General features: G+C 43.3%; 1 protein-coding gene and 1 long non-coding RNA gene across 30 annotated transcripts in view; one reads left to right on the forward strand and one right to left on the reverse strand.

Moving 5' to 3' along the window:
• Nucleotides 1-25812, forward strand: part of ESRRG (estrogen related receptor gamma) — a 384103-nt gene that overhangs the window by 216451 nt on the left and 141840 nt on the right. The window contains exon 1 of one of the 27 annotated variants that reach the window (NM_001396732.1): nt 13174-13371. The exons of 24 other annotated variants lie outside the window; for them this stretch is intronic. In NM_001396732.1, the coding sequence (NP_001383661.1) occupies nt 13316-13371 (56 nt within the window). In that variant the 5' untranslated portion in view covers nt 13174-13315. Of the gene's footprint in view, nt 1-13173; nt 13376-14850; nt 15081-25812 lie in introns of those variants that run through there. 2 more of the 27 variants (NM_001396745.1, XM_046938781.1) reach the window with 2 other exon arrangements.
• On the reverse strand, nt 9957-12962 carry LOC421356. 3 transcript variants are annotated; one of them, XR_005858128.2, is made up of 4 exons: nt 12934-12962; nt 12644-12768; nt 12456-12556; nt 9957-12138 (listed from the first exon to the last, which is right to left on the reverse strand). It is a non-coding gene; the product is annotated as an uncharacterized LOC421356 (long non-coding RNA). The 3 variants fall into 3 exon arrangements; XR_005858129.2 differs by having other exon boundaries at nt 9957-12311; XR_005858127.2 differs by having other exon boundaries at nt 9957-12365.

Raw genomic sequence — 25812 nt, forward strand, 5'->3', positions numbered from 1 at the left:
CACAACCCAACAACAAACATCACAACATTTTCTGTTTACAATTCTAGTGCAATAGCTGCAATTGAGAATGTAATGCTGCAGCTGCTTTCAATTGCCTTTATTGTGTTTAAGTACTGTACCTATGGGGAAGTTTATCACTGGGTGCGACAGTGAATTAAACCAGTTTTCCAGGATATGAATGTGGCTTCTATGTTTGCGGAATTGAGTGTTGAATTTAAAAACAATGGGTCTTGATTGTGCTTGGGCTTCCGGCAATGCTGAGGCTCCTTCCCAGGCCCAGCCCATGCAGGGGATAGCAAAGTTCTTTTTCAGTCTGTAGGAAAGCAGCGGGGCATTTTGGATTTGGTTGTGGCTCCCCTCCTACCTGAGCACAAGGCATCTCTCTTTCTGAGCAGGATTACATTTAGTGAAACACAAGTCTGAGATGACATGAGAGCACTTAATGAAGTTGAGCATTAGGAATTCACATTTACAGTGGTCCGCATGTAAGTGAGACGTCCAACATTGTGCAATACTGTGCATGCTTACCTTCAGTCATTAAGTGAGGACATACAAGCTCAAGTGATGAACAGAAGCAAGGAAAAATAATACAGAAACTGGTTAGAATGAGACTGAAAAAGGCTGATTTTAAAGCAGCCTCACTTCTTTATGCGTCCTTGTATTGGCTTAAAGTAATTTGTCTTTAACTGATAGACATTCTTCTCAACATATAGCTTAGTGTTAAGGACCTGACACTCAGTGGCAAGCCACAAGAAGGCTGAAGAGGCAGTATCATGAATAGTGAACTCTCTCTTGGTTTCCTTGACACCTGCATAGTACATACTGCCAACTATGATAAATGGAGCAGAAACATAGACACTTACTAAAAAGATGGAGCAGAAGCTAAAGGCTGGAGAGAGAGACACAGAAAGATATATGCTTGATCTCACTTGGAAAGAGAAACAAATGGGTATGAGAGCAAGTGAAGTTGAATGACATCTTGAAGACAGGAAAGGACTGAGGCTGAAGTGGCAGGAGGCCAGCAAGAGGAGCAGATGGGAGGTGGGACAAGTTTATTAGCAACAAGGCCATTGGATAGTAACAGTGCACATACTGCTCGAGAAACAGATGAGGTGAGCTGATCATCATTCTGAATTCTATCTGAATGTGTCTTCTATTCAGATTACTCATATCTTGAAGTTGGTTTACTTCTTGGGAAACTTCCCTGGCAGATGGAAGAAAATTGTGCCACGCGACGCTCAGAAGAGCAAACATAGGAAAGACAGCAGAGCACGATGAGGGAACTGAGATGCATTCCAAGATGCTTTTAGTTGCAGTCCAGAATATTTTCTTAAATGGAAAATGTTGCTTTCATTATTTTAAAGTGCTGCCCACAGAGAAGCAAGGTAATGTTAAGGAACTCTAATAAAGCTGAATTGGCTTTTCCCCTTTCAGTGGGCATCAGACAAAACATACCACATTGTTTGGCTTGATAGTGGGGACAATTGAATTTTACAGCATAATGGTAAAGTAAATCTGCGGCCACTACTCTTCTTAAAAATCCTGTATATGTTGACTGATGAGTGAATCTGACCTGATGCTGAAAAAGAAACCTGACCTTGCAAATGCCCCAAAGAGCAGAAGAAATGATGTTCTGCCTGCAGGGCTCATTAATTAGCTGAATTTCTCATCTAATTCTTCTGGGTCAGCTCTGTTGCTTGCTCTGTTCCAGAAGGGGCAGGTGTGTAGAAGCCATCTTGATAAGCATCTTCAAGATGCAGTAATGCAATCAGCAAAGTGTGGTCTACAACTTCCATCCTCGCAGGGCAGAAGAAAGAAGCTGTTTTCTTTTGGGTACCTACATAAGCCTTTTAGATGACCTAACTTGAGATTCAAGCAGACCTTGAATCAATCTATGGAAAATGTTTCCGATGGTTGCTTTTCTTCTTAATTATCTAGCTATCTCTCTTCCATCTGTAATAGTTATTTTTTGATAAATCAACGGACACAAGTAGTTACAGCAGCGTGGTAGTATGTGCTATCTCATTTCTAACAATAGTTTAGAAAAACATTTTTAAACGCTGATAGGTTAGTATCAATTATTTAATTTTATTGTAGGTTTCCTTTTTATCACAGCAAATTTAAGGACTAAATATTTGTTCTGCACTGTACCATGTACACACGCCTTCTATGAAGTTTGCTCTAGCCATGTGCTTGCACAGTCGAGGGTAAAAGCGATCTGTCACCTTGACAGCATTTGAAGGATCTGCAGTGCTTTAGGAGGTATGATACCAGGGCAATTGGTAGTTTCATTCATCCTCAGCAATAAAGCCATTTTCAGTGCTAAGGGTAATAAAAGTTGGCTGGTCTCTTGCTCGCTTTCAAGGAGGCAGAACATGCCCTAATCTCTTGCTCCAAATCGTGCAGCAGGCAGCAGCTTTTGGGCCATCGGTTGTAGAATTAAAAACAACTGACTGCTCTAGGAGCTTCACGCTGCCTTTGAATCCAAGCAAGCATTCTGCATTCCTCACTGCCTCCGTGCTAACTGCCTTGTTTCTGGCAATAATAATATCATTTTATGTTAACATGATGATATTCGTGCCTGTAAATCTTCAAAACTGTGTGAGTGAGGAAAAGATAGGAAATCAGTACTCGTTGCAACCACCTCTGGGGAGAAATTCTGCATTTGTTCAACAGCAAAGAATAACCTTACCTGGAAGTTCAGGACAATTAAAGTATAAGCTAGCAGTGTAAAATTCAGTATGCTATGCAAAATGTATATTGTGCTTTAGGATATACAATGCAGGACAAAAAGAAAGACATCCTCCCTCACTGCTCTGCGTGTTTGTTGCCCTAAATTAAAACTCTCTTTCTGCACATGAAAATAAACGTGTGGATGGCCCCCTCCAATGTGGTGTTTCTTAAACCCCACATTGTGCACACAAAGTGGATTTTGTCACATGGAGAACTGGGAAGAGAGGTGCAAGATGTCAGATAGAGCATGCACAGGCATAACACAGAATCACAGAATTGTAGGGCTTGGAAGGACCTCTAGAGATCAGCAAGTCCAACCCCCAGCTAAAGTAGGTTCCCTACAGTAGGTCACAGAAAGCCAGCCTTAAAAGTGTGCAAGTGTCTACAGAATGGTGTCACTGTCGTTTTTTTTTCTCTGCTGCCTAAAGCCCTAACCTGTATTATAACTGGCTTAAGTCCTGTCATAACACAAGTTTGATCTGGAGGCTTCAGCTTGTGCAGTCTTTGTGTCACTCCTAAGTTGCAGATGAGACAGTATTAATTTTGAAGGAATTAGGCTGAAATTTCCTCGCACTGAGATGAAATGGCTGGAGTTAGCCGGCTAGCTGCTAAAGGTTTCCTAATGAAAAGTAGGGTGATATGAAATTTTCCTGATAAAAGGATCTCCGGCTTTCATTTGTCTATTAAATGCCAGCGTAACAGGGACAGCAGGGGTAACAACTGCTCGCCGAGATATCATCTACTTTCACATTCCAGGGACACTCCTTCACTTTGCTGGTGCGCTCCAAATAAAGCCCTAAAATCTGGCGGCTTGGGGCTGCTTCCCTCCTTGCGGCAGGGCGAGCGGCTCCAAAGTCTCGATGGGTTCTTATTTATTTATTTCTGATTTTAACCGCTTCCTTCTCCGGCAGCGTGTGACAGCTCCAGTTTTTGGTGTGGACAGGTGTTTATGTGCCTGCATTCCCCCCAGGGCCTGGGAGGGGGTGAGCGGGGAAGTGTTGAGTGCTGAATGTTAAGCTCGTTCCTTTGTATGGCTCAGAAATCTCTGTTGTCCAGAATTGTACAGATAAGGCAGACCCATTTGCTTCATTGTCAGGCGATGTAGCTGAATAGAAATGCAAATGTGACATAAGGGGACTGCGCTGGGGAGGCGTTTGCTGTTACCTACCATAACAGTGCTCCCGGCTGTGAGAAAATTCCTGCAGAATCCGGGGGGCTTTATTTTATTTTATTTTATTTTATTTTATTTTATTTTATTTTATTTTTTTTATCATTAGCTACAGGTTACAAGGAAGATTCTCCAAAAGAAAATGCCTCTCTTTTGCCGATGCTTTTATTGTCATGCGGTGGAACGGCTCGGTTTTAACTCCCTTATCAAGAGCCACACGAACCACCCGGACTAAATTGGGAGCATCTCCACTCTGTTTGACAAATAGATTTGTTGTAAACTGATTTAGCCCTTTCATTGTTTGCATTTCATTATATAGCAGACTTCATGTCACAAAATCGGTATTCATTCAAAATAGAGAATTTAGAGATAGGACTGTAGCCAGATAAAAAATATTGCACAGGTCAGGTCTATTAACCATAGAATAATAGCAAGTCAGTGATCCAAGGGGTAGTTCTTCTGCAGGGAAGGGCTAACATAACCGAGGTCAGGAGTCAGAGCTCAGGACTTCAGATGTGGCTGTCGCCAGATTTACAAGTAAATCTACTGGGGAAACAGGGAAAATGAAGGAACGTTGCAGCATAGGAGAGAGAAAGGCAGCCCTGCTCTTTCATCTTAAATCTCAGGCTTCTCAGTGGATGAAGAATAAAAGTCTGATTTGCTTAAGTGCTTCACTTTATTCAGAAACTCCGAGTTGCATCTTCCAAAGCATGATCCACGGATCTAACTCAATCAGGTTTAGATAATTTATTTAGAAAGTAACATTGAAAGAGAACCGATTCCTGCTCTGCTGCCAAGTTCATTACTGAACAAAGCCCGTTAGCGTTCTGAAAAATATGCGTACCGAATGCAAACAGCACTAAAGAATATAGATATGGCCTTTAATAAGGCTGGAGCAGTTTATGTTAATACCCCAGGAGCAGATAATCTGAAGTCGGAGTGAAAAGGTCAGTAGGATAACTGTGTTGCAACTTTCCCTTTTCTGTATGTTTTATTTCTACAAGCCTTTCTGCTTTTTTTATTAAGCCTTTGTTACCCTCCCGGTAGTCAAGAAATTCTCACCTCTCTCATAAAGGCCCACGTGGTGATAGTTGCAGGCAGAAACTGCTTTAGATTTTCTTATTATAGCAGCTCTGTGCCACCATTCTCACGTGCACAAACTTCAGCTGTTTTGAACGCAGCCCTGCGCTGGTTCAAGGCAGGTAACAGCCAGGGAGTTCCCGAGGAACTGGTGTTTCATTGGCGAGTATTATTTGAACTCTGTTCAGATAAGTTGTAACTGTATTCTTCTGGGTTATCTGGTCAGCAGAGATATTGTGTTACAGAACTGGTATCAGATCTGTTTTCGAGATGCACAAAAATGGATGTAGTCTCTGGAAGCAAGTAGTCAGGAAGCTGTTCTGCAGTGTTTCATTAAGGGTGGGGGGATGCAGTAGTGAAGCGTTGGGCTGGGAAAGGGCTGTACAGCCCAGCTCCCAAAGGAGACACCACAAGGAGAGTGACATCCTGCAACTTGGTGCGTCTGCAGATCAGTTCTCTTGCACAGAACTGTGATCTCTGGGGGGACAAAATTAATAAAGAAGCTCTGAACTCAATGAAAGATGGAGCCATTCGCCCACACATCTACATTGGTTCATCTTCCCTTTTACTACATACTTTTTTGAGTAAGTATAAATAAACGTAGATAACCAGTAGCCTACGATACAATATGTTTGTCTGTGTGCACGTATAGGTATAGTCACGCACACACGCCGCTACAGTAATTGAGCCAAATGCTTTGTGATAGAAGTGTCAGAGGTGCAGTAAATCTAAAGGCTGTACTTTCTGGATCAATTCACACCTTGAGTACATAGTTCTGCAGGAAAATACTGACTGGATCTGCTTGAACGTCATACAGTGGTCTTACTGCTTTATTCAGCACATTTAGATGATTACAATTCTCGCTTTTCCCTTTTATTTGTGAAAGACAGAAATCTCTATAAGTGAGTTAATTTGTACAAATATAACACCTGAAATAGGGGCAGAACTGGAGGTAGAAAAAAAGCTAATAGGAAAAGCTTAGTTCTGCATTTCTGTCGCGGAGGAGTTTAGAATGTAAACCCAAATCTGCAGGCACATGAATTAAGTTGGATGAGTGCGTGCGTAATGTTTACACCTTAACCATTACGCACAGCTAAATCTATTGATTGGAGATTGAGTAATTGAATAGGACTAACTGACTGGTCAATAGGAATGAGGCTGCTCTAGGAAAGAAACTTAGGTGGTAAGAGAAGGTTTCAGCTGCAGAAGGGTGTCATTAGGATTATATTGTCTCATTTAATTCTATTAGTACAGTCAGAAAAAAAATAATTGTAATAACCACAACAAGCATCTTTTTTTACTGAGTGATTCTGATGTATTGTACTAAAAATCAGAGCTTTGATGTTCAGTTGGACGGAACTGTAGGACCTGGAAGAGCAATTTGTGGTGAACTTCCCCTTTCTGTAGGAGCTGCAGATCCATCTGGGAGCTGTATGGCCATGTAAACACTTAAGTCTCTTCATATTCATGATGGGGGAAAAGCACAAGATGTGCTTAACCCCTTCTTGTACTTGGTCTATACACATATTTCTGTGTCCAAGAAATCATTTGACATGGAGCCTGAATGCGCCTCTATGCAAAGCTTAATATGTTAAGGGGTCAGTCAGCTGATAAATGACTTCATAAGAAGCTGTGTTTATAGAAGGGAAAATAAGATATTTCCATTGGGACAGGTTTCAGTTGCCTTCAGTACCAAAACCCCTACCTGCATTAGATTGGAGGTGTCTAGAGACACAAGCAGCTAGCACCTTATGGAGGGATATTTTGTTTACTCTTGAGCAGGTGAACTCAGCCTTTGTTACCAGTTCCCTCTATCTGTTTCAGAAATGATAATTTCCCATGGTGAAAGCTCTGACTTACCAGCACAGTAAGGTTATTCTGAGTTAGTTGAAGACATTTTCATTATTCTCATTTGTCTGCTGCAGTTCAGGATTAATTCTGCAGCAAATTCTTGCTTCCCAGGTCAGTGAGATGCTAGAAGATAAAGGATCTCACCTTGATTTTGGAGAGAACAGCCATGCACTTCTATATTACACTGAGTTTTCTTAATGTTTATGGATAACAAAATGGGGACCCACGTGGAAGGTTCATGATGGAGAAGCAGATTAGTTTTTTTGATTCTCAGTACTTGATGTAGATGCTTGTCAGTGGTTATTGTAACTAAACTGTATGTAATTTAGCATTCCTTGCACCTTTAAAAAGTGGAACCCCTTTAATCTGTTGTTTTAAAAAGCATACATTAGATGTCAGACAACATAAAGACAGCACAGAGAGATAACCCTGATGTAAGTGATGGTTCCAGTCATCTAGCGTATGGATAAAAGATTTCTGAAGCTATGTTACGTGGCAGTTCAACATGATCCGGCTGTTTGTTAATCAGAGAACCTGAGAAGAACAAAGGAGAGAGAACAAAAACGTGAAGAAAAAAAAAAGTGTTGTATAGCTAGAAGATGTACAGTGGGGTGACTCATACGGTGGTGGGATTGGATAAAGCAGTCATGAAAACGATGAGCCATAGGAGGGCAAAATTTTTCACTTTGTTGCATGTGACGTGAGTTTGTCGGGAAAGGGGATAACGTTTTGTATTCAGTCAGAGAGCATGTTCTGTAAATCTCTTCAGTTACCTGTTCCCTGGGTGTCGCAATAGATTAAGTCGCTGTGTGATGATATGACACCGCCATCACTCGTCTTCCTGGGATATTGCTGGAGGCAACAACAAACCTGTGTCTTTGGCACATGTGAAGGAATTTAGTGCTTGAGGGGTTAAATTACACAGGGTCCCCTGTGGATCAGCTTATGCTTGGACAGTAATAATAGCACTAACATTAATAATAAAAATGCCAGAGAGAAGGGAGTGGAGGGGGAGTAGAGGGAGAGAAAGAAAGAAAGAAGAGTGATGGAAGATGGGCTGGGACAGTCAGGTGGAAAAAAAAGGCAAGCTGGAGATAACGCATTTTGTACAGCAGGTGTACAGGCTCCAAGTCAGATGTCATAGCAGCCTCCTCTAGATGCACACGCACAAATACACAGCGCAGAAGGTTTGAGGATGGTTGGTGGCTCTGTGTGTATGTGCTCTTGCTTCAAGCTGTGATATCCTGGGGCCAGTGTAACAAGCAATTCATGTCAGCTCTCAGTAAAGACTATTGGGGTTTTCACTGGCGTAATAGTTATGTTCCATCGTCTTCTTTTCTATGTTTAGCACCTTGAGCTTCCTTTCTATGTTTAGCACCTTGAGCTTCCTGGGAGGCTGATGGGGGAGTGGGAAAAGACCCACCGAGGGACGCATCTCATCCCCCAATTAGACGGAGCTAAACTCCTAATCTTGCTTAGGAATAGCTGCTAAGTTTTCCTCTTTCCCTTCTGGTTTTATGGGATATTACATTTCACTGCAGTATGGGCGATAGAATGGGATGCCAACTGGAGTGTTTTGGTTCTAACAGAAAGGAAAAGTGCTACGAGAGAGATATTTTTACATAGGTGAGGCCTCCTATACTGTAAGCGCAGAAGAATGTGGATTGATTTTATTTCTTATTAGATAAGTCATCGCAGGAAGGGACGGCAGGTTATCACATTGAAAATAAAAGAGATCTGAATTTGTCCCCTTTCAGATTTGTTATTTATCATAATAATCCTTCTAGTGAAAAGGCCTAATTTACTCTTTCTATAGGAATATTTTAAGTATGATTATCATAATATCACAGCTGCTGAAAAGGTCTAAAATAGGACATTGACCTTGAACGTGTTCCTGCGTTTAGTATGTGGTGCTTAACATTCAAGAAACAATATAACTGCAACTCATTTATTAATGTATAATCTCAAAATGTTAACTCTTGCTCTGTAAATACATGCCATAAGGATTGTAGAGAGCTTGCAGTATCCCATGAAGTACATGTGGTATTTTATCAGTGTAAATATGTATAAGATTTTCGAGATTTCTGCTGGGAATACTTCATAACTAAAGTAAGTTTTCCCTTTGGTACTGCACTAGTTTATGATTTAATTTTTACTGACATTCCACCAGTCATATTATTAGCTCCACAAAATGAAAGTGAAATAATCCTGTATTAATTAAACAGAGCAACTGAATTCCCTCAGTCATCTTATCCTTGGCTGTCTGAGACAGTAATGCACTTCAGCTTCTCTGAAGAAACTTACACTAAAAAAAGAGCTTGGGGTAATAGTGAGATATCCATATTGAAGTGTGTACCTGAATTATCTTCAGGGAGTCATCGCTTTTTGGTAGGTGACAAGCATGTGCAGCTTCCTTTTTCTATTTTTTTTCCCCTTTCGTTTTGTCAGAGGCTCTGGAAAAGGTGTTTTGTCGAGAGAATAATTTTCATTTACAGCAGCGTGAACTGTTTTCTATTCTGTTTCTATTCTGTACCACTGAAGGCAGTCATTTAAATACCCATGCCCTTGAAAATCAAATGAGGAGAAAATATCGAGGATTTTTTTTTTGAGACCAGAGGAACCGAAGCAGTTTAGTGGCATAGAAAGGCAATTGCTGTTACTTCACACAGACATTTTCTTATATACTGGAATACGGAGTGTAGCAGCAAAATCTACGCGCCTTTCTGTGTGTATTTGTGAATGAGCTGTGGAAAACTTTTAAAGAGCACTCTGAGATAGAGTTACTTGTGCTTTTTCTACCTAAGATCAAAACAAGGAGTAATTAATTAGTCCCAAATACAGACTGAAGTAGGTAGTTTTAACTGAATAGCCTGCTGCAGTTTGTCCAACCGCATACAAACAGGTGAGCAGGATTTTGAGCTTCTGAAGCGTTAGGGTTTTTTTCGTATGTGAGCAGCACACCCAGGAATGCACCAAGTGCCTTCCAGTCATCAGCACGCAAGGCCGAAGTGTCTTAAGACCACTGGACAAGCGGTGACAATATTGCTCTACTGCTGCTCTGGAGCACAGAACGTTTGAGTTGTATTTCTTTATTTAGGATTCTGAATAAAGAGAGAGCCACATATTTGATGATTATCTGATATTTATTTCAAACTTAACGATCTTCTCCAGCTATGCTTTGAACAAGGTACCACAGCGTATGGCAAAAATTCGCAGAAGGACAGAATGGTAAAGTTAGAAGGTATCTCTGGAGATCATGGAATCCAACCCCCAACATGTTCCGCTAAGCAAACGATGTTCTTGTTTTCAAATTAATTCTCTGCAGCTAATAAAATGTAGTTTACATTCTTGCTCCTTGCCAGATGACTCGAGCTTTGCCCTGTGGTAAATATACATTTGACACAATTCACTGTGCAGCTTCTGTGAAGTGCCACAGAATCATACTTCTTCAGTTGCCTTGAGGTAGTTGTGTTGTGAGAATGTGGCTAGAAATGTCTGTAGTATTTAAATGTGAAGATACTTAAACATGGAATATACGTAAGACAAATTATAGGCGCACAGAGAGATGGAAACAGATGCTGATCAGTAATGCTCCTTGACTGGTGCACGCACCCAGGATGGTTTTTTCCTTCCCCTCTCTGATTCCATTACCACTGCTTTGTATAGACTCCTTGTGGTAACATTTTACACTGTTCGTTTTGATAAGTTAGTGCAGATGGGCATTTCCATGCATGCTCTTATTCTACATCCCCTGATAAAATTTAATTAAATTGTATGAGCTTTTTTTTCCCCCCCCCCTTTTTTTTTTTTTCCCCCCAGTACTATTTTATTTATTTCTGAAGAAAAGCTTCGGAAAGTGAAGCTATGCTTACACCCAGCTTATTTGCCTGCAGTAATATTTCTTATCTTCTTTTTCTAAACTGATGGATAACTGAAATCCAAGTTCAAGAACGCAGTTGGAATTCCAGGCCCCGGTCTGGTGGAGGTGGCATTTTCAGTCCCAGGGAAGAAGCCAACTGCTTTGTTTATCAGCGTGCAAACTATAGCACTGTATTTCTGGTTGCCTGAGCAGCAGCACTGGCAGGGAAGAGAGCCACTTGCTTGGATGAGAGATGGGTGAGAGAAACATAGCGATGGCAAATGGAGAGAGAGGAAAAACATATCTGATGGTGCACGGTATGGGGGGGAACAAGTCAACGAGGTGGCAGAACCTATGGGAATACGGAAAGGAGGGTTTCCATGGCAGAAGTAAAGAGAGATCATGTGAATATAAAAGCGTCATCTTAGGAAATAATGAACAAAAGTAGAAATTAAAGCTGACCTGTGCTTCGGTACACTTCAAAATGGATCAGCTGTCTTACGAAGGAGGATATATTCTAGAGAACTTAATACGTAGAAGCGACTTGATGAAATGACCCATCTATAAGGACTGGGTATGGGTCACTTAAAGTAATAAAACACATACTCTTGAAATGATTTGAAGGCATTTTAGCATAAAACTGAAACATAGCATTTTTGAATATAAATCTACAAATGGACACTGAGAGACACTAGAAACAATACAATTCTATTTTCATAGTTTGCCAAAGGGCACATAAAAATCAATTTATAGGAACTGTATTTTGGGCTTATACATTACAAAGATGCCTGCGCATGGAATAAGCACGTCTTACTTAAGTTTTGATTTGATTCCAAAATCCACATTTATCCAATTGTTCCTCAGAGAGCATTCTAATGCTGTATGACATGACTAAATGCCTCAGTTTAAAATTTGATAAAAACTGATTTATTTTCATTGTAATTGTTTTTAAGTCCTATGTTTCTACAGCACAGTTGGATTTTCCTCTGCATTCCAGAGCTCTGTAATTCACTCCTCACACGCGAATTTACATCTTAATTATAGAGCCCACATTTAACAATATAGACAGCATAATGCTGCTGGTAATTAAGCTTTTACTACCTGTTTTTATACAGCAGTCCGAGGTGCAGCTTTGCTACACAGGCTCCGATTCCTAAACTTGCATGCATTTATACCACAGGCCCAGTCTTTACATAAGGTCAGGCACAGAATGCAGGCACCCCTCTGCTGTGAGGATATACAAACACATCTGTTGAACTTACGTATTTCAGACTTGGCTTCTGCGGCTGCATTCATTTGGTGAAATGCTGCGAGAGGGCATTTGTGCTCCCACCGGTGAACGGTATTAACGCTTTCTGTGGGTGCGCACCGGTTTTGACCTCAAAGATTGCCGTTTGCACCGCGGAGGGCTGCAGTCGTAAATGAAAGACTTTTCTAAGCGGTTGAGCTGAGTTAAAAAGAAAGGAAAAATATCATCTATCTACAGAAGGTACTGAGCGCGGTCGGCGTTTCCAAGTTGAGCGCGGTTACTTGCTTGGAACAGGTTGGGCGAGGGCCCCTTCCTTACGGCCGAGGCGGGCTGCCTCCCAGCAGTGCTTTGCAGCGGCGGGGCCGGGCGCTCTGCGGGCACGCAGCAGGGCTCTGCTCGCTGCCCTTCCCATCGGGCAGAAGGGACTAGGCAGAAATCCACCGCGTAGGGAACGCTCTCGAGGTCTGCGCGGACGCGAGGCATAACAGTGCCGAACTGCTACAGCGTAGCCTTACCTTGTTAAAATGAAGCAGGCTGAGGCAGTCCCCCTCGCGCTCCCTGCGCAGCCGGGGAAGAAACCGATCGGCTCTGGAGCTCTTCTTTCTGTTCGCTAAAGCTAAATATTTACACGTCAGCACCTAAATATTTGCACGTGGGTGCACGTTAAACACGAGGCGTTGTGCTGAGCTGCAAGAGGACGCACCTGGCTGTGTACGCTGCCCGGTGCGGCCGCGCCGGTCAGAAACGGAGCTGAGCGCCGGTTTTGCCAGGTAAACCTTCTCTTAACGCGTACAGAATGAGTCGCTTTCTCCACTTTTATAAACGCGTCTATCAATTTAGATCAACAGATACAGACTATTAATACGCAGACCCCGCTCCCAGCCTCCTCCCGGCCGCCAGCCCCTCAAAAAGTTGAGCTACCCCCGTCCCCGCTGCTTTGCTTTCCTCCCCCCCACGGCCGCCTTCCCCTCTCCCCCCAGCCCGGCTCCGTACCTCGCCGCCCCGGGGCCGCCGACATGTCTGCGGGCGCTGCCCCGGCGGCCGCCGCCTCAGGCCGCTCCCCCCGCCCCACCCCTCTACCTGCCGCGCGGCCCGCGCGCCGCCCCGCCGCCTCCCGATTGGCCGTCGCCCCACCAATCCGCCGCGCCCCCGGCCCGGGGGGACCGCATATGTAAAGCGCCGCTTCATATTCATGAGCCCGGAGCGGGGCTTTAAGTCCTTGATTAGGCGCGCGGGCGAGCTTTTGGTCCCCGCTGGCCGCGCCTGCCGCCGCCGCGCCGCCCGCCGAGCCCTCGTGCCAAGCGCGCGGCGCCGGGCCACGGAAACTTTGCCTTCCCGCGGGCGCGCGCGCGCGAAGAATGGTCGCCGGGCGCACATGGATTCGGTAGAACTTTGCCTGCCGGAGCCGCTCTCCCTGCACTACGAGGAAGAGTAGGTACCGCTCCCCGCCCCCACCGCCTCCTCGCCGCGCCGCGGACGTTGCGGGGCGCCGCGCGGCGGTGGCCGCCCGCAGCCCGACAGGTGCGCGCGGGGCCGGCGGGAGGGCGGAGGGAAGGAGTTGCGAGGAGCCGCGGCGGCCGGGCCGGGCCGGCCCAACCCGCGCCTCGGGGCTGCCCGCGGCCGGCGGGCGGCTCGGCAACTTGCCGGGTTAGCCCGGAGCGCACCGCGGGGGCTGTCAGCGGGGCGCTGCGCGTGGGGCCGTGGGGCCGAGCCGCCTCCCGTCGTAGCGTCGGAGGAGAGCGAGGGGGGAGCGGGGCAGCGCGGGGGAGCGGCGGAGGGTCCGCGCTCCGCGGGTGCTCCGGGGACAGCTTCGGTAACGTCACAGCGGTGCCCGCAGCTCTCGTTAAGCCGGGCAGCGCTCTTCGGAATTGATACACAAAAAGACCAAAAGGCTTTTTATTATTTTTTTTTCCTTCTTTCTCTTTTTTCTTTCTTTCTTTCTTTTTTTCTTATTTTTTTTTTTCCTAGAGCTTTTTTTCCCCGCCCCAAAGGAGCTTTCTTGAATTTACCTTCTTACAGCTAATTTGAATGATTAGTTCAGATAAGCCTCTTAGAGGAGATGCATTGAAATGAAATCGGGGCACATGTCCTTTTGGCTCCGGCGCAAGATTCCAACTCGTTGGGTTGTTGTGTTGTATTTATTTATTTTTTCTTTCCCCCCCACCTCTTCGGCTCAATTAAAAGTCATCGGAACGGCCTCCCGGTGCCTCCCCGAGCGGTGGGCGCAGAGCAGCGCCGCTCAGCGCGTTCCTCCTTCCGTCCCCGCTCGTAAGCCCCCAGCCCCGGAGTTTTGCACGTTGTTAATATTCGCGGTGATTGTGAATTGACTTCTATCGACTTCCATATCGTCACGTGCACGCGTGAGCGAGGGGCGTAAGGAAAATAAATACAGCAGTTCCTGCGGTTCTCTCGCATGGGTGAGGGAAGAGAGGATTGGAGCTAAAAATTGCCGGAACGCTGTGGGAGCGGGCAGACATCTGCCTGACCATCACTAGGTATGCTTTGATTTCAAGGCAGCGTGCTGAAGAATGCCCGAACTCCCAGCCAGCTGCAACCCCGGCTTTCTGCTTTTTCAGCAGTAACAATAACACTAATAATTACTAATAGTTAATAAGCTCACGGGCGCGATGAATGTATCTGCTCGTTTTGACATATGTGTCAGTTTAATCATTGTAAATGAATCCGCGTGTTCGGAACCTGAAATCTCCCTCACCCTCTGATTAAAATGTAACGTTGACTGAAGGATTATAGAGCAGACTTAATTTTACTGACTGTTTTAACAGTTGTCACAGCTGCTGGGAGAAGGAAAGGCAATTGAAACACTCCAAAAAAGCATGGGGAGGAGGGGGGGGGGGGGGGGGGAGAAGACGTGGACCAGCTTAATAAATTTAAACGCCGCCTCTGCATGCCAAGCATAGGAAACAGAGGAGATTTGTAACTCCGTGCGCTGTGTACGTTGCCCTTTGTGGCTCACGGTGTTAGGTGGAACCCCAGCACTTCTCTGTGCGCCGGTGCTCTGACATCAAACACACCCAGCTGGTAGCGAGCAGAGATTTGTGTTGTGTCGAGCAGCAGGTAGAACGCCCAGGAGAGAAGAAATGAAGGCTGTGCAGAGCGGGTGTAGCACTTAAAAAGTGGAGGTAGGCGGCATGTGTGGTAAATACCTGCGTGTGGTGGTGGTCCGTGTCTGTGTGTTGTGTGGGAACGGTCTGTGGAATGGCTGTGTGAGTCCGCGTGGCTGTGTGCACACTCACGGGCGTTAGCATGTAAATATTCATCTGTGTGTGTGTACGTCTGCGTGTGTGAAATGTAAGAGAGTTGATATCAGTTTGGCTGCTCTTTTGGATACTTTGGCTTAGCTTCTCCTTCCCAGACAATTTATCCGAGAAGCACCTTGCGTTTTAAAAAGGGAGCAAGGGTGAAGAAGTCTTATTACGAAGTGGGAAGCGGTGCTTGCTTCCATCCCACAGTCCCTCCGGGCCGTGCAGATCTTTAACCTGGTGCATTTCTCTCCGAGCCAGCAGATGAAGTTGCTATTAAGACGTAAAGCCCTGAAGTTGGAGGTGCTCGGGCCTTGGTGCGCAGCGCGGCCCGGCAGCCGGGCGCAGGCAGCCCGCTGTGGGCGAGCGAGCAGCTCCCGCCTGTGGGCAGCCAGCAGGCCCCGTGCCATTCTGCCGCCTCTGGTTCCGGTTACAGCTCTTTGGCTTCTCCGTTTTGATGGACTGCCGGCAAGTTTTTAAATCCTGTGTGAAGTAGAAGGGGATTGTGCTGAAATGCCCGCCTGACAGCTTCACGTTTGCTGGGGCTTGCCCCTCTTTTAGTGCTGGTTGCTCATTTCAGTGTGTTTATGGTTGTGCTCTTTTATTTACTGAGCCTGGTGCGTTGCAGCAGTAATTAACCCGTGTTATTAGCAAAGCCCTTGTGGATATTCATTAATTCTCTTGAATAGCTGATCATTTTTTTTTTCTGTACCTTTTTTTTTTCCCCTTTTATTTTTTTCCTCCTAAGGCACGCTGTTCTTTTCCTCACAGTCCTTAAGCTTCACCATCTCATACAAATTTCTCTCTAAATAGAGGCCGGGTCCGAGGCCACCATCCCCATAGTTCTATAATACAGAATAACTATTGCCTTAACAAACTGTTTTCAGAGACGCTAATGGGAAGCACAACAACTGGGAGAATCTGTAGGGAACAATTTATTTAATTATTATTTTTCAAAACACATGCTCAACGATAAGTAAAGGGATAAGAATTTTCCCAGCTTTTTTAAAAAAATTAATTATTAATTATTATTATTATTATTTTGGAGCTGCCTTAGCTGTTGCGAACACTTCGACGTTCTTATTTTAATCAGATTTCAACTTAGTTAATAGCACTTTGGGCATTTAGAAAATATTGAGCCAGCAGAAAAATACTTGTGCTTGCACTGCTGAGAAAAGATAAGGGCTGCCTCATTAGCCAACCCTACTTTTGCAATTAATTTCAAATACATGGTGCTATTCATCAAATACGGAAGGTAACTTGTCTATGATAATATTTAACAATACTTGAAACCTACTTTGCTTAGAGTAGCTAAAAGGTGTGATACGTCTGTACTCACAGATATGTCAGTCCAGACTGCTGTTTCTGTGTGTTACGGAGGGAAATTATGACATCAAAACACAAAACAAAAATCTGGATTATTCATAAGTAACACAATTACTCATTTTATGGAGCATCTCTAAAGGACTGACCCTTGACCTGCAGGGAGGCTACTTGCACCCCTTTGGAAACCTAAGTTGGAATGAAGGCACTTAATTGCACCTTCCAAGGAGAATCTCAATTATTTTTTTGCTTAGCATGAGTGAAGTGCATAGAATAAATAGGAAAAATACTGGGAAGAACTCTTTCTCCCACTGAAGCTGAAAGTAACCTCTGCCTACAAGAAAAGCTTTGCTCCGAATCCTTCTTCATAGCAAATTCATGGAGGGGAGAAACAATAAAATGTTGATCCGTTACAAGTGCATATGAGCCTCATGCTGCCAAGCTCTCTAGAGGAAATCTGTGATTATGCTGGGCCAGTTTGTTCAGTTTTTATCTCTTTTACATCCACTGGCCTTGTATTAAATTGTCATTGTCCTAAAGCACATGAGAGAGAAATGAATTGCGTTTCTCGACATGCTCTGACAGTGAAATATTTAGCCTCTCTGTCTCCAATCATACTCATATGTACGTTTGATAGCGCAGGGATGACACCAACAGTCTCTGCAGTTTTGACATTCCACTTATTACGTGTTCTTTCACATTTGATGTTCCTTCTTTTACTTTTGGGCTTGACTCAGGTAATCATGTGTGCACACGGTCGTGGCTGTAGAAACACATATAGCTGCATTTTTGTTACTTATATATTCACCTTTTATTTATGTGGAAATCCTCTGTCTATGCATGGCGGGTTTCAGTTCAAATACATGTATAGCTATGCATGCATGTATGCGTGTACCCAGGTAAACAGCATATTCCTTAATGCATTGTGTGCAGTGTACATGCATTATTGTGTATATCCACACAGGCACGTATCCAGTAAACGTATGCAGAGCTATCTCAACTTCTCTCTGTGTATCTGCTTGTCAAAAAATGCTGCTTTTGTGTGTTATTTTTTTCTTATCCATGAGAAGTGAGCTGGCCAGATAAAAGAGCATCGTAGATAAAGTGTTTGCACCTGATTTTCTATCAGATTCTCCATGTAATCTAGTATTTCATGTATTTGTACTCCCAGTTTTGCTATGAAATAAACTGTATTTTTAATTGGAAAAAAAAATCCTCTTTGAAGTAACATATGTGACTAATATTTATGCACATTCCTATAACTTCTGGCTCTCTCTCCATCAGAGAACTGTTTTTTCAGCTCCATGTTTCCTTAGACACACGGTTATGCTTGCACCTCATGGTTATGATTATTTCTTGGAGGGGTGAAAAAGCTTCCCATGTGTGGTTGTTAATATATGTTGTATCGTCCTCAGATAAAAATGTGAAATACACTTGCAATTTTAGTGATAGTTAGTACTTATTAAATCCTATATCTCCCCTTCCCTCCTTTTTTTTTTTTTTTGTTACAATTTGCTTATCCAGAGGTAAAAATTTTGTGAAACAGCGAAGAGAAATATTAAACTGAATTACTTATTGCTATTTCAGATAGCAGTACTTTACTATTTTTAAAGGATTCTGCTTTGCCTTTGCACTTTGGAGTGTGATTTTGGATGGATACGGCAGGCCATTGCCTTTTGACGTAGACATCTTGTGAAACCATTTACGTATCTGTTATGTTACAGAAGCTTTAATTCTCTTGGGCTTGTTTACACAATGTTTGTAATGTTTTTCAACTAATTTGTATTTCTTTCAGAGAAAGGCTTTTCTCCTGGCTGTTCCTTAATAGTGCAGGTTTACGTTAAAGGGGTATTTTGTCTCACTTCAAATTATCCTCCCAGTTTAGGCAGCATAGCTTTTTAATCTGAGCACCATTTCCTACTTTACAGTGGAAATAAAATTCCTTTTTGTGCTTCAGTTTCCCAGTATTGCTAAGAAAAAAGCTCAGCTGTTAATATCCCAGTGAAAGCTGGGGTGATACAGGGACTTTTATGGGAGACGAGGCGAGCTGATGCTGTTTGTGTTTATTGCTGAATTTGATTCTGATTGTGACTCTCTATTCTGACTTTATATGAACTTTAGGTGCATTTTTTTTTTTTATTTGGATCGAAGTAACATACAAGGTAAAAGAGAAAATAATATTGGAAATGTAAATCTCACGTTTTTCGTGATACTAACATGCAAGGCTATGCATGAAACTGGGGAAAGCTCTCCATACCCTGCAGTGTGTTGTTATATCAGGGGTGTATTTAACCAGGGGGTCCTTTCTTTCAGCCTAATCAAACCATTTATAGCGCCCTTGTCCGGAATTGGGCAGCTTATTTATATGATAACCTACTGAAATATGATGCATTACTTCTATGCAGGTGAGAATATTCTAAATGCATCCTTTTATCATGTATTGAAAATTATATTCCCTTCCCCTGAGTAAAATATCTGTGCAGATTTGTATTGTAGGCCTTACATGGGAGGACAGACTCTGCTAAAGGGCTCTGTTCTGAAAGCAGACTTTGGGACAAAGCGGTTTGTGGCTTTCCAGGTTACTGCTCTGTAAGTTAGCAGGGATGTCTCTTACTACTCTGTATCTTTTCGTGCTGCTCTAAGTGGAAAAGAAAAAAAAAAACAACCCTGCACTTCTCCTTTTCATCGTTTTGATTGGAACTACATACCATGTGTAATGTGTTTTGGCAGCACTTACCTAGCCAAAGAAAACAAATTAATATTAGCCATGCTGAGGGGTGTCAGAAGTATCACAGATGTGTCGATTTAGCTTTGCTCCATCACACACCCTCTCCTTAAACAACTGGTCAAGCTGTCGCAAAATGTAGTGTTGGCTGTGGAGAGATTCTAATAGGTGTGATCAGAGATTGATGGCTCTGGCAAGTTAGAATGAGAAGATGTGGCATTCCTGTAGCTCGTTTTGAGTGGCCTCAGAAAAACCCAAACAAACAGAAGTTTAGGTTTCTGTTGTGATTATTATTTATTTTTTTTTTAAGATACAATTAATATATATATATATATATATTTTTTTTTTAATGGGCTTTCCCCCCAAAAGACAGAAGTCAGATAGATGTTAAAGTCCTCTTTTAACCCCCCACCCCGAGAACCTGCAGGTGTAGAGACATTGGCAGGTGCAATGAGAATGTCTGAAATGTAGTGCCAGCTTGTTCTGAGCATTTCTGAAAGTCCTCCAGAAATGGATGAAGGTGCTGGGCAGGTGGGCAGAGGAGAAGATGGGTCATTCCATTCAGTCCATCCTGATGCACGATATTCCTCTTCTGTGCTGTTCTCCCATTCCTAGGGGGAACCTCACATCTGATTATTTCAAAGGAAACGCGAGATGGGAATATCTTGTGAGGAACGATGGGTATCCAAATGATGATGAAATGGTACCCTCATATACACTCAGAGTGTAGCCAGTTACTGCCAGCTTGTACGATTCTTCATGTATTGCAAATGCAATTTTTATGTATTTCTTATCTGGTATGTTAATTTTTTCCTTCAAATTGGCTGTAGGATTTGGTTCCTGTCTTTTTGGAGGGCAAACGCTGATGTCCTTTAATATTTTACGGTCAGTGTTTTCTTTCTTAAATAGATTGTGATATGCTCACTTGGCAAGTACTAATGCTAAAATAGTTTTCAGAAGAATACGTTTAATGAAGTCCGTGGTGGGAGGGGAAGTGTTGTTTATTACGGTTATTTTCTCCTTCTTTAAAAAGAGAGCATCTGGTAAAAATAACACTGAGGTGCCATCTAAAAAACAAATCATGAACGTGTTTCTGAAAGCAAATGAATATGGATGGCCGGCAGAGTATCTTCAGAGAATGGTACAATTCTTATAGCGAAAGGTGGATTTCTTTCACTGTGGTAGCTCAGTGCTCTGTGAATGCAACGTTCCCTCTCCTAAATCCCGTTGGCCTTTCCAGCCGTGTCAGAATTCCCTGGCAGTGTCCTCGCAGCAGCCGTGAACGTGGTGGGACAGATGAGATGTTGTGCAGTGGCACAAAATGCCTCGTCTTTAGCCAGCTGTTTCCATGGGCATAAAGGGGCGAGGATCGAATCCCTGGTATCTGAGCACAGCACCCAGGCACCCTATCATTGTTCTGGCGGGAGCTGCTCAGGTCCAGTTGGTGCCGGCTGATATTTAAAGAGCTGAGCAGCCACCGCCGGTGGCTTGCATTAGCACGAATGGCACCTGTCCCATCAATCATGAGGCCGTGGTGTCACAGATGGAGAAACAACAATCGGCCGAATTACCCGGCCCTGCACACTTGGCTTAATTCAGCTCATTGTTCTCCTACAAATCTCGCGGATGGCTCGCGCCGCGCCTGGACTCCAGGCACAAGCAGGAGACGGGCTCAGGTGGTGGCACGTGCCTGCCCTTCGCCGCCCCAGCAGAGGTGTGCAGCAAGGGGCTGTCAGCGTGTGTGCGCGGGGGGGGTGTAGCATCAGCTCCTAACGAACACCGTAATTAATCAGGAGCTGAAATTCAGCATTTCTCCCGGCGCTCCCGAAGTTTTCATTTAGCTATCTGGAAGCGCCTCGCGCACAGGCAGGTTAATTTAACTCCTCGAGTGCTGCGCCGGGTCTGTTGCTCTGAGATTAATTCTGCATGCGTTTCCAGTGGGCGTGCGGTAAGCAGCATCCCTTCACATGTCGGAGAGCTTTGAGTGTTGCTGAGCAGTTATCACGGAGAAGTCTGCGCCCGAGCCACTGGGTGAAAAGGAGAAGTGCTGACAGGCCGATTTGGAAGGGTGGTGCTGGTGTTTTTATGGTGGGTCTTTTTATTTCAGTTTTAATGCCAGACAAAGGTTGGATCATGAGAAATTGCAGCCTTGTTCTGGACGAAAATAGTAAATGTGTTTAAATTGCCTTCAGACATTGTAATTCTTTTCTCTTTCTTCCTTTCTTTCTTCTTCTCACCCCTTGCAGCAGCTCCCAGAGGACAGGGAAATAAAATAGACAAAAAAGAAATAGAGAAATTACTTCCTTGCTCTTAAGTCTTAGGTCAAGTATGTCTCGAGTGCGTTAGAGCCCCGCTCCTTCCATTCTCTTTTCCAAATAGCACCAAGGAAGTACCTGGGAAATGTGGAGTTGGAAGTGATCATTCTTGCTTCACAATTCTTTACTTTTATTTTTTCCTCCCACATCCCATTTGCATCATGTGCTGTGAAGCAGCTGTGTTTCTGCTGTAGCTAGTGTTCTTGTTACGACTGATGTCAAGCAGAAAACCTGTAGCATGCCACAAACAGGCTGCGTTATGTTGAAGACACAGCTTATGTTTGGTTGTGTGTAAATACAGTTAGTTAGTTGGGTTTATCTGATAGCCTGGCAGAAAGAGAGAGGAGCCGTACAAACTCTTTTCAGTAACTGTGCTGTTCATACGCCTGATAAGATTGAGAGTGCTTTCGAACTACTGATACGCTTTGAATAAGAAAAGAATAATCACGTCCACTGGCACCAGCTTATCGGGAATGAAGTAAAATGCCAGCACTTTTACATTAGCAAAAGTAAATGTTTTAGACACTTTGGGCCTTTTTTCCATGTAAATTAAATAGCAGTGTGCTTTTGAGTGTGCTGTAATGAATGGAAGGATTTATTACCTTGACAAAATTACAGGTGAATATGTTGAGTGAGGAGTCCTCGGCAACAATAACAGCTCTTTGGATAAGTGGCTGCATGTATTCATGCTTTTGGTACAGAAATTCAGTAATTTTATCCTCTCTTGCTCTGTTAAGTGCAGTGGCTGACTTGCAGCGGGCAGCTCTTCATAGTGCAATGTACTTGTGCTTTTTGTAATGTACTGACAACACATTTGAAATGCAGCCCGTAACATGGCTCTTCATAGAATAATGCTTGATCATTTGCTAATATGTCCTCTGTCTTCAGTTGCCGTGTATTCTCCTGTTTGAAAAATAATACATCTTGAAGTCTTTCCTGGGAAGGCAAGGTATGATTCATCATTAACTTACTCCAGCAGGCGTGAAGCGTGCTCGCATGTGCTATTATCTGCTCGAAGTTTACTGCTTTTTATTTCTGTACCTTTCGTTCCCCCCCACCCCCCCAGTTCTTTTATCTTTCACGTGCCTACCATTAATTTTGGGATATACAAATTTGATGAATGGTAGTGCAAGAGCACATTTGATTGATTTTGGATTATTATTGATTACTGTCAATGAGATCACCGTGACGCTCTGCAATCAATGGTGTGTGATTAAACCGAGGCACCAGTGTTCTATACATTAGGCAGCAGTCAGGAATTTAGGAACTGAATGTTCAAAAGCTATAAACAAAAAATGTTCAGATTTAAATAGCCCTTTGTTTGGCATTTACTCACCAAGATCTGTTTCTCGGGAAAGTTAGTTTTCTCAAGTGCAGGCTTTCAGCTTAAGAAAGGTCACTGATTTAAGGTTTATTAAATTTTAGCTAAAAACAACTGGCTCCATTTGGGTGTAAAATAATTTAAGTACTTACTGCAGGCAACCTTCATGCTTTAGAGTTGTTGCTCAAAGGTTTCATTCTTCTATGAAGATGTCAACTGTAAATATAAAAATGCATCACTGAAAATGTAATGGTTTAAAGATTCAAACTGAAATAAAAATTCCTGCCTGAGGAAAGCACTATAATCAAAATAAAGTAGTCTCAACTTTTTTCTTTTTTTTTTTCCCTGTTGAGGCCGTAGTAGAAAACAGTGCTTGAAGGCAGCAGGTAGTGAGGCTGGCAGGGAATGCCAATTGTGACTTACTTGTTTATTTCCCCTTGCGGAGGATGATCGCCAAGCTCTGGAGTCAACAACATGCGTTGACCACTGATGTCAGGCAGTGTGCGAGCTGCTGCCACTCCTGAAATGCGGAACCCCAGCCTTTCAGTCAGCTTGATAATATGGCAAAAAAAAAAAAACAACCCAAACCACAACAAAAAACCAGTGCCTGGCAATATTAAAATCTAGCTGCTGAAGCGCTTCAATTTCTGAAAGCTTTCTATGTCTTTCTGTGTATTTTTAGTATATATTATATTTCTTGGGAGCAGTGGCTTAGATGTACACTTGATGGATGACCAGGGCCGGGCTTTTCTTTAAAAAAATGAGTGTGATGCTTGTGCATTAGGTAATGCTGGAACGGGAAGACTGCAGATGCAGCTGTTTGGCCAAATTACTGTGTGTTTCGTGCCACGTTAGATAAGTTAGAAGAGATCCTCCAAGGTGCGAAGGACAGCATGCTGACAACCTTACATCTCTTTTAAGAAATCTTTTGCTGTAGTGGCCTGATTCAAGACTGAACGGGAAGAATGCCATTCATTCCAGTAAACTTTGCTTTGGTCTCCACAACTGATTTTTAAAAAAATGAATGATGGTATTTTAAAAGAAATCAACAACAAAAAAAATGGATAACACAAAGGTTCACTGCCAGGATGTGGCATTTACACCAGAATAGAGCTGCCTAAAGGAGTGTGACCAGGAAATACTAAGATTACCCTCATAATATTTTCTGTGTGAGCTTAAAAGCAGTGCTGGCGTTGTGCCACTGCCTTTAGTCTCGCGCTGACTCGGGAGGAGCTAACAAACCTCTGATGGGGTCAGTAAGGCAGAATAAGACTGAGACCCCCGTTTTCCTATGTCCGAATTGCACGTGAGGTTAAAATGCTGAGCTTATGTAAAGATGATTTAATCTTTGTTTCTGCTGATGAACTTTGGATGGAAAGCTGTAGAATAGGACACGTCTGACTGATGCACGTTATCCTGCTATATAGACAGAAACACCTTGGTGTTTCTATGCAGAATTAAGTCACAAAGGATAACCATGGTCACTCAGCATGCCTTTCCCCATGAGATACAAAATAAATTTTAATAGATGGAGAGTTGCCTTGACTGGCCTCTAAGCAGTGTTTTATTTATGAAAGGGTTCATTCAGTGCTTGAAGAGGTGTAGGGACTTGGCTATTGGATAGAAAGCATTTTTCTATTTCCTTGTCTATAGAGAGAAGTAAGCCAAGATGGCATAATGAGAAAAAGGAGGCTCGGAGGGGTTGATCTCGAGTTATTTCGATGCCTCTTTCTGTTAATCTAGTCATAAAAAGAATCTGTGAAGGCAGGTGTGAAGTAGTACGCCCTGCCTTTGTTTTAGAGACTCTTCTTGTGCGGAACTTTGTTGTAGGTCACAATACCCACATCTGGGTCTTTGAGTGCACGTGATTTTTATCCCTGATCTCAGCACACAGCTTGTGTGGTGAGCACAGCGATACAAGTGATACTGTGTCTGGATGGTGAATGCTGCGATACTGGGACTGTTTTGTCTTCTCTCCAGGCACAATGTAATTCCAGGTCCATTCCCTTACTCAGGGATCACCTTTTTGTCTTTACTGAAGCACTCAACGTTCTGTACCAATGAAGCCATAGGGATCTTCCTAAACCAGTAACGTGTGAATTTCACTTGAATATATTAAAAGAAGTTTCTTGGAAAATCTGCAAAAGCTCGTTTCTGTTAAAGTTCACAACAGGATGCTTTGTCCGCATTCAGTACTTCTGTTAGAGCAAAGCCTATTATTTTCTGTAGGCACAAAGACAAAGGTGAGTTACGCAGCATGTGTTTATAAAGGCTGTACGGTATGTTTATCTTTAAGATTTGTTATATGGAGATGAACTCCTGTAAAAAATCAGGCATGAGGACTAAATGCAAGTGTGAAAGCTTAAAGCTTCTTCTTTAATTTAAAAGAGGGGGAAGCAGTGGGGTAAGGAAAAAAGAGTTCTTCCCTTTAAAAGTTTTTGCATAGCAACTTGGGGCTTGTTTCCACGTTGGTAGATCAGGTTCTGTTGAAGCTGGAGCAGTACAAACCACAACCCATCAGCAGGCTGCTAGTCAGCAGCAGGTGTGAACAACACAGAACAGGATTCGCACCGAACGAGAGTGTGCACTAAAAACAGAACCCCTGCCTTGCTTTTACAAGGGCAGTAAGATAGAAGCTCTTTTGTCATGTTTACTAAACAGTGTTCAGTGGACGGTGTAAATGGCCTTGCTCAGCTGCAGAGAAATAAGTGCAAGAACTAGTAAGCATTGGAGATTTTTAAAGGCACTTTTACCTCCTTTAAAAATTAAACTTCTGGTAGGGTTAAACCAGAGGTCTAGAGGTGGTTGTCAAGGTGTTCAAAGCTATGCTTCAGATTTGGCAGCAGAGGGAAAGGAGGATGGAATGTCAGTGCTTAGTGTTTGATAGGAGCAGGTAAATGGTATTGTCTTTTTGAAATTGCTCCTTTA

Source organism: Gallus gallus, chromosome 3 (genome assembly GCF_016699485.2).
Source record: "Gallus gallus isolate bGalGal1 chromosome 3, bGalGal1.mat.broiler.GRCg7b, whole genome shotgun sequence".
Lineage (NCBI taxonomy): Eukaryota > Metazoa > Chordata > Aves > Galliformes > Phasianidae > Gallus > Gallus gallus.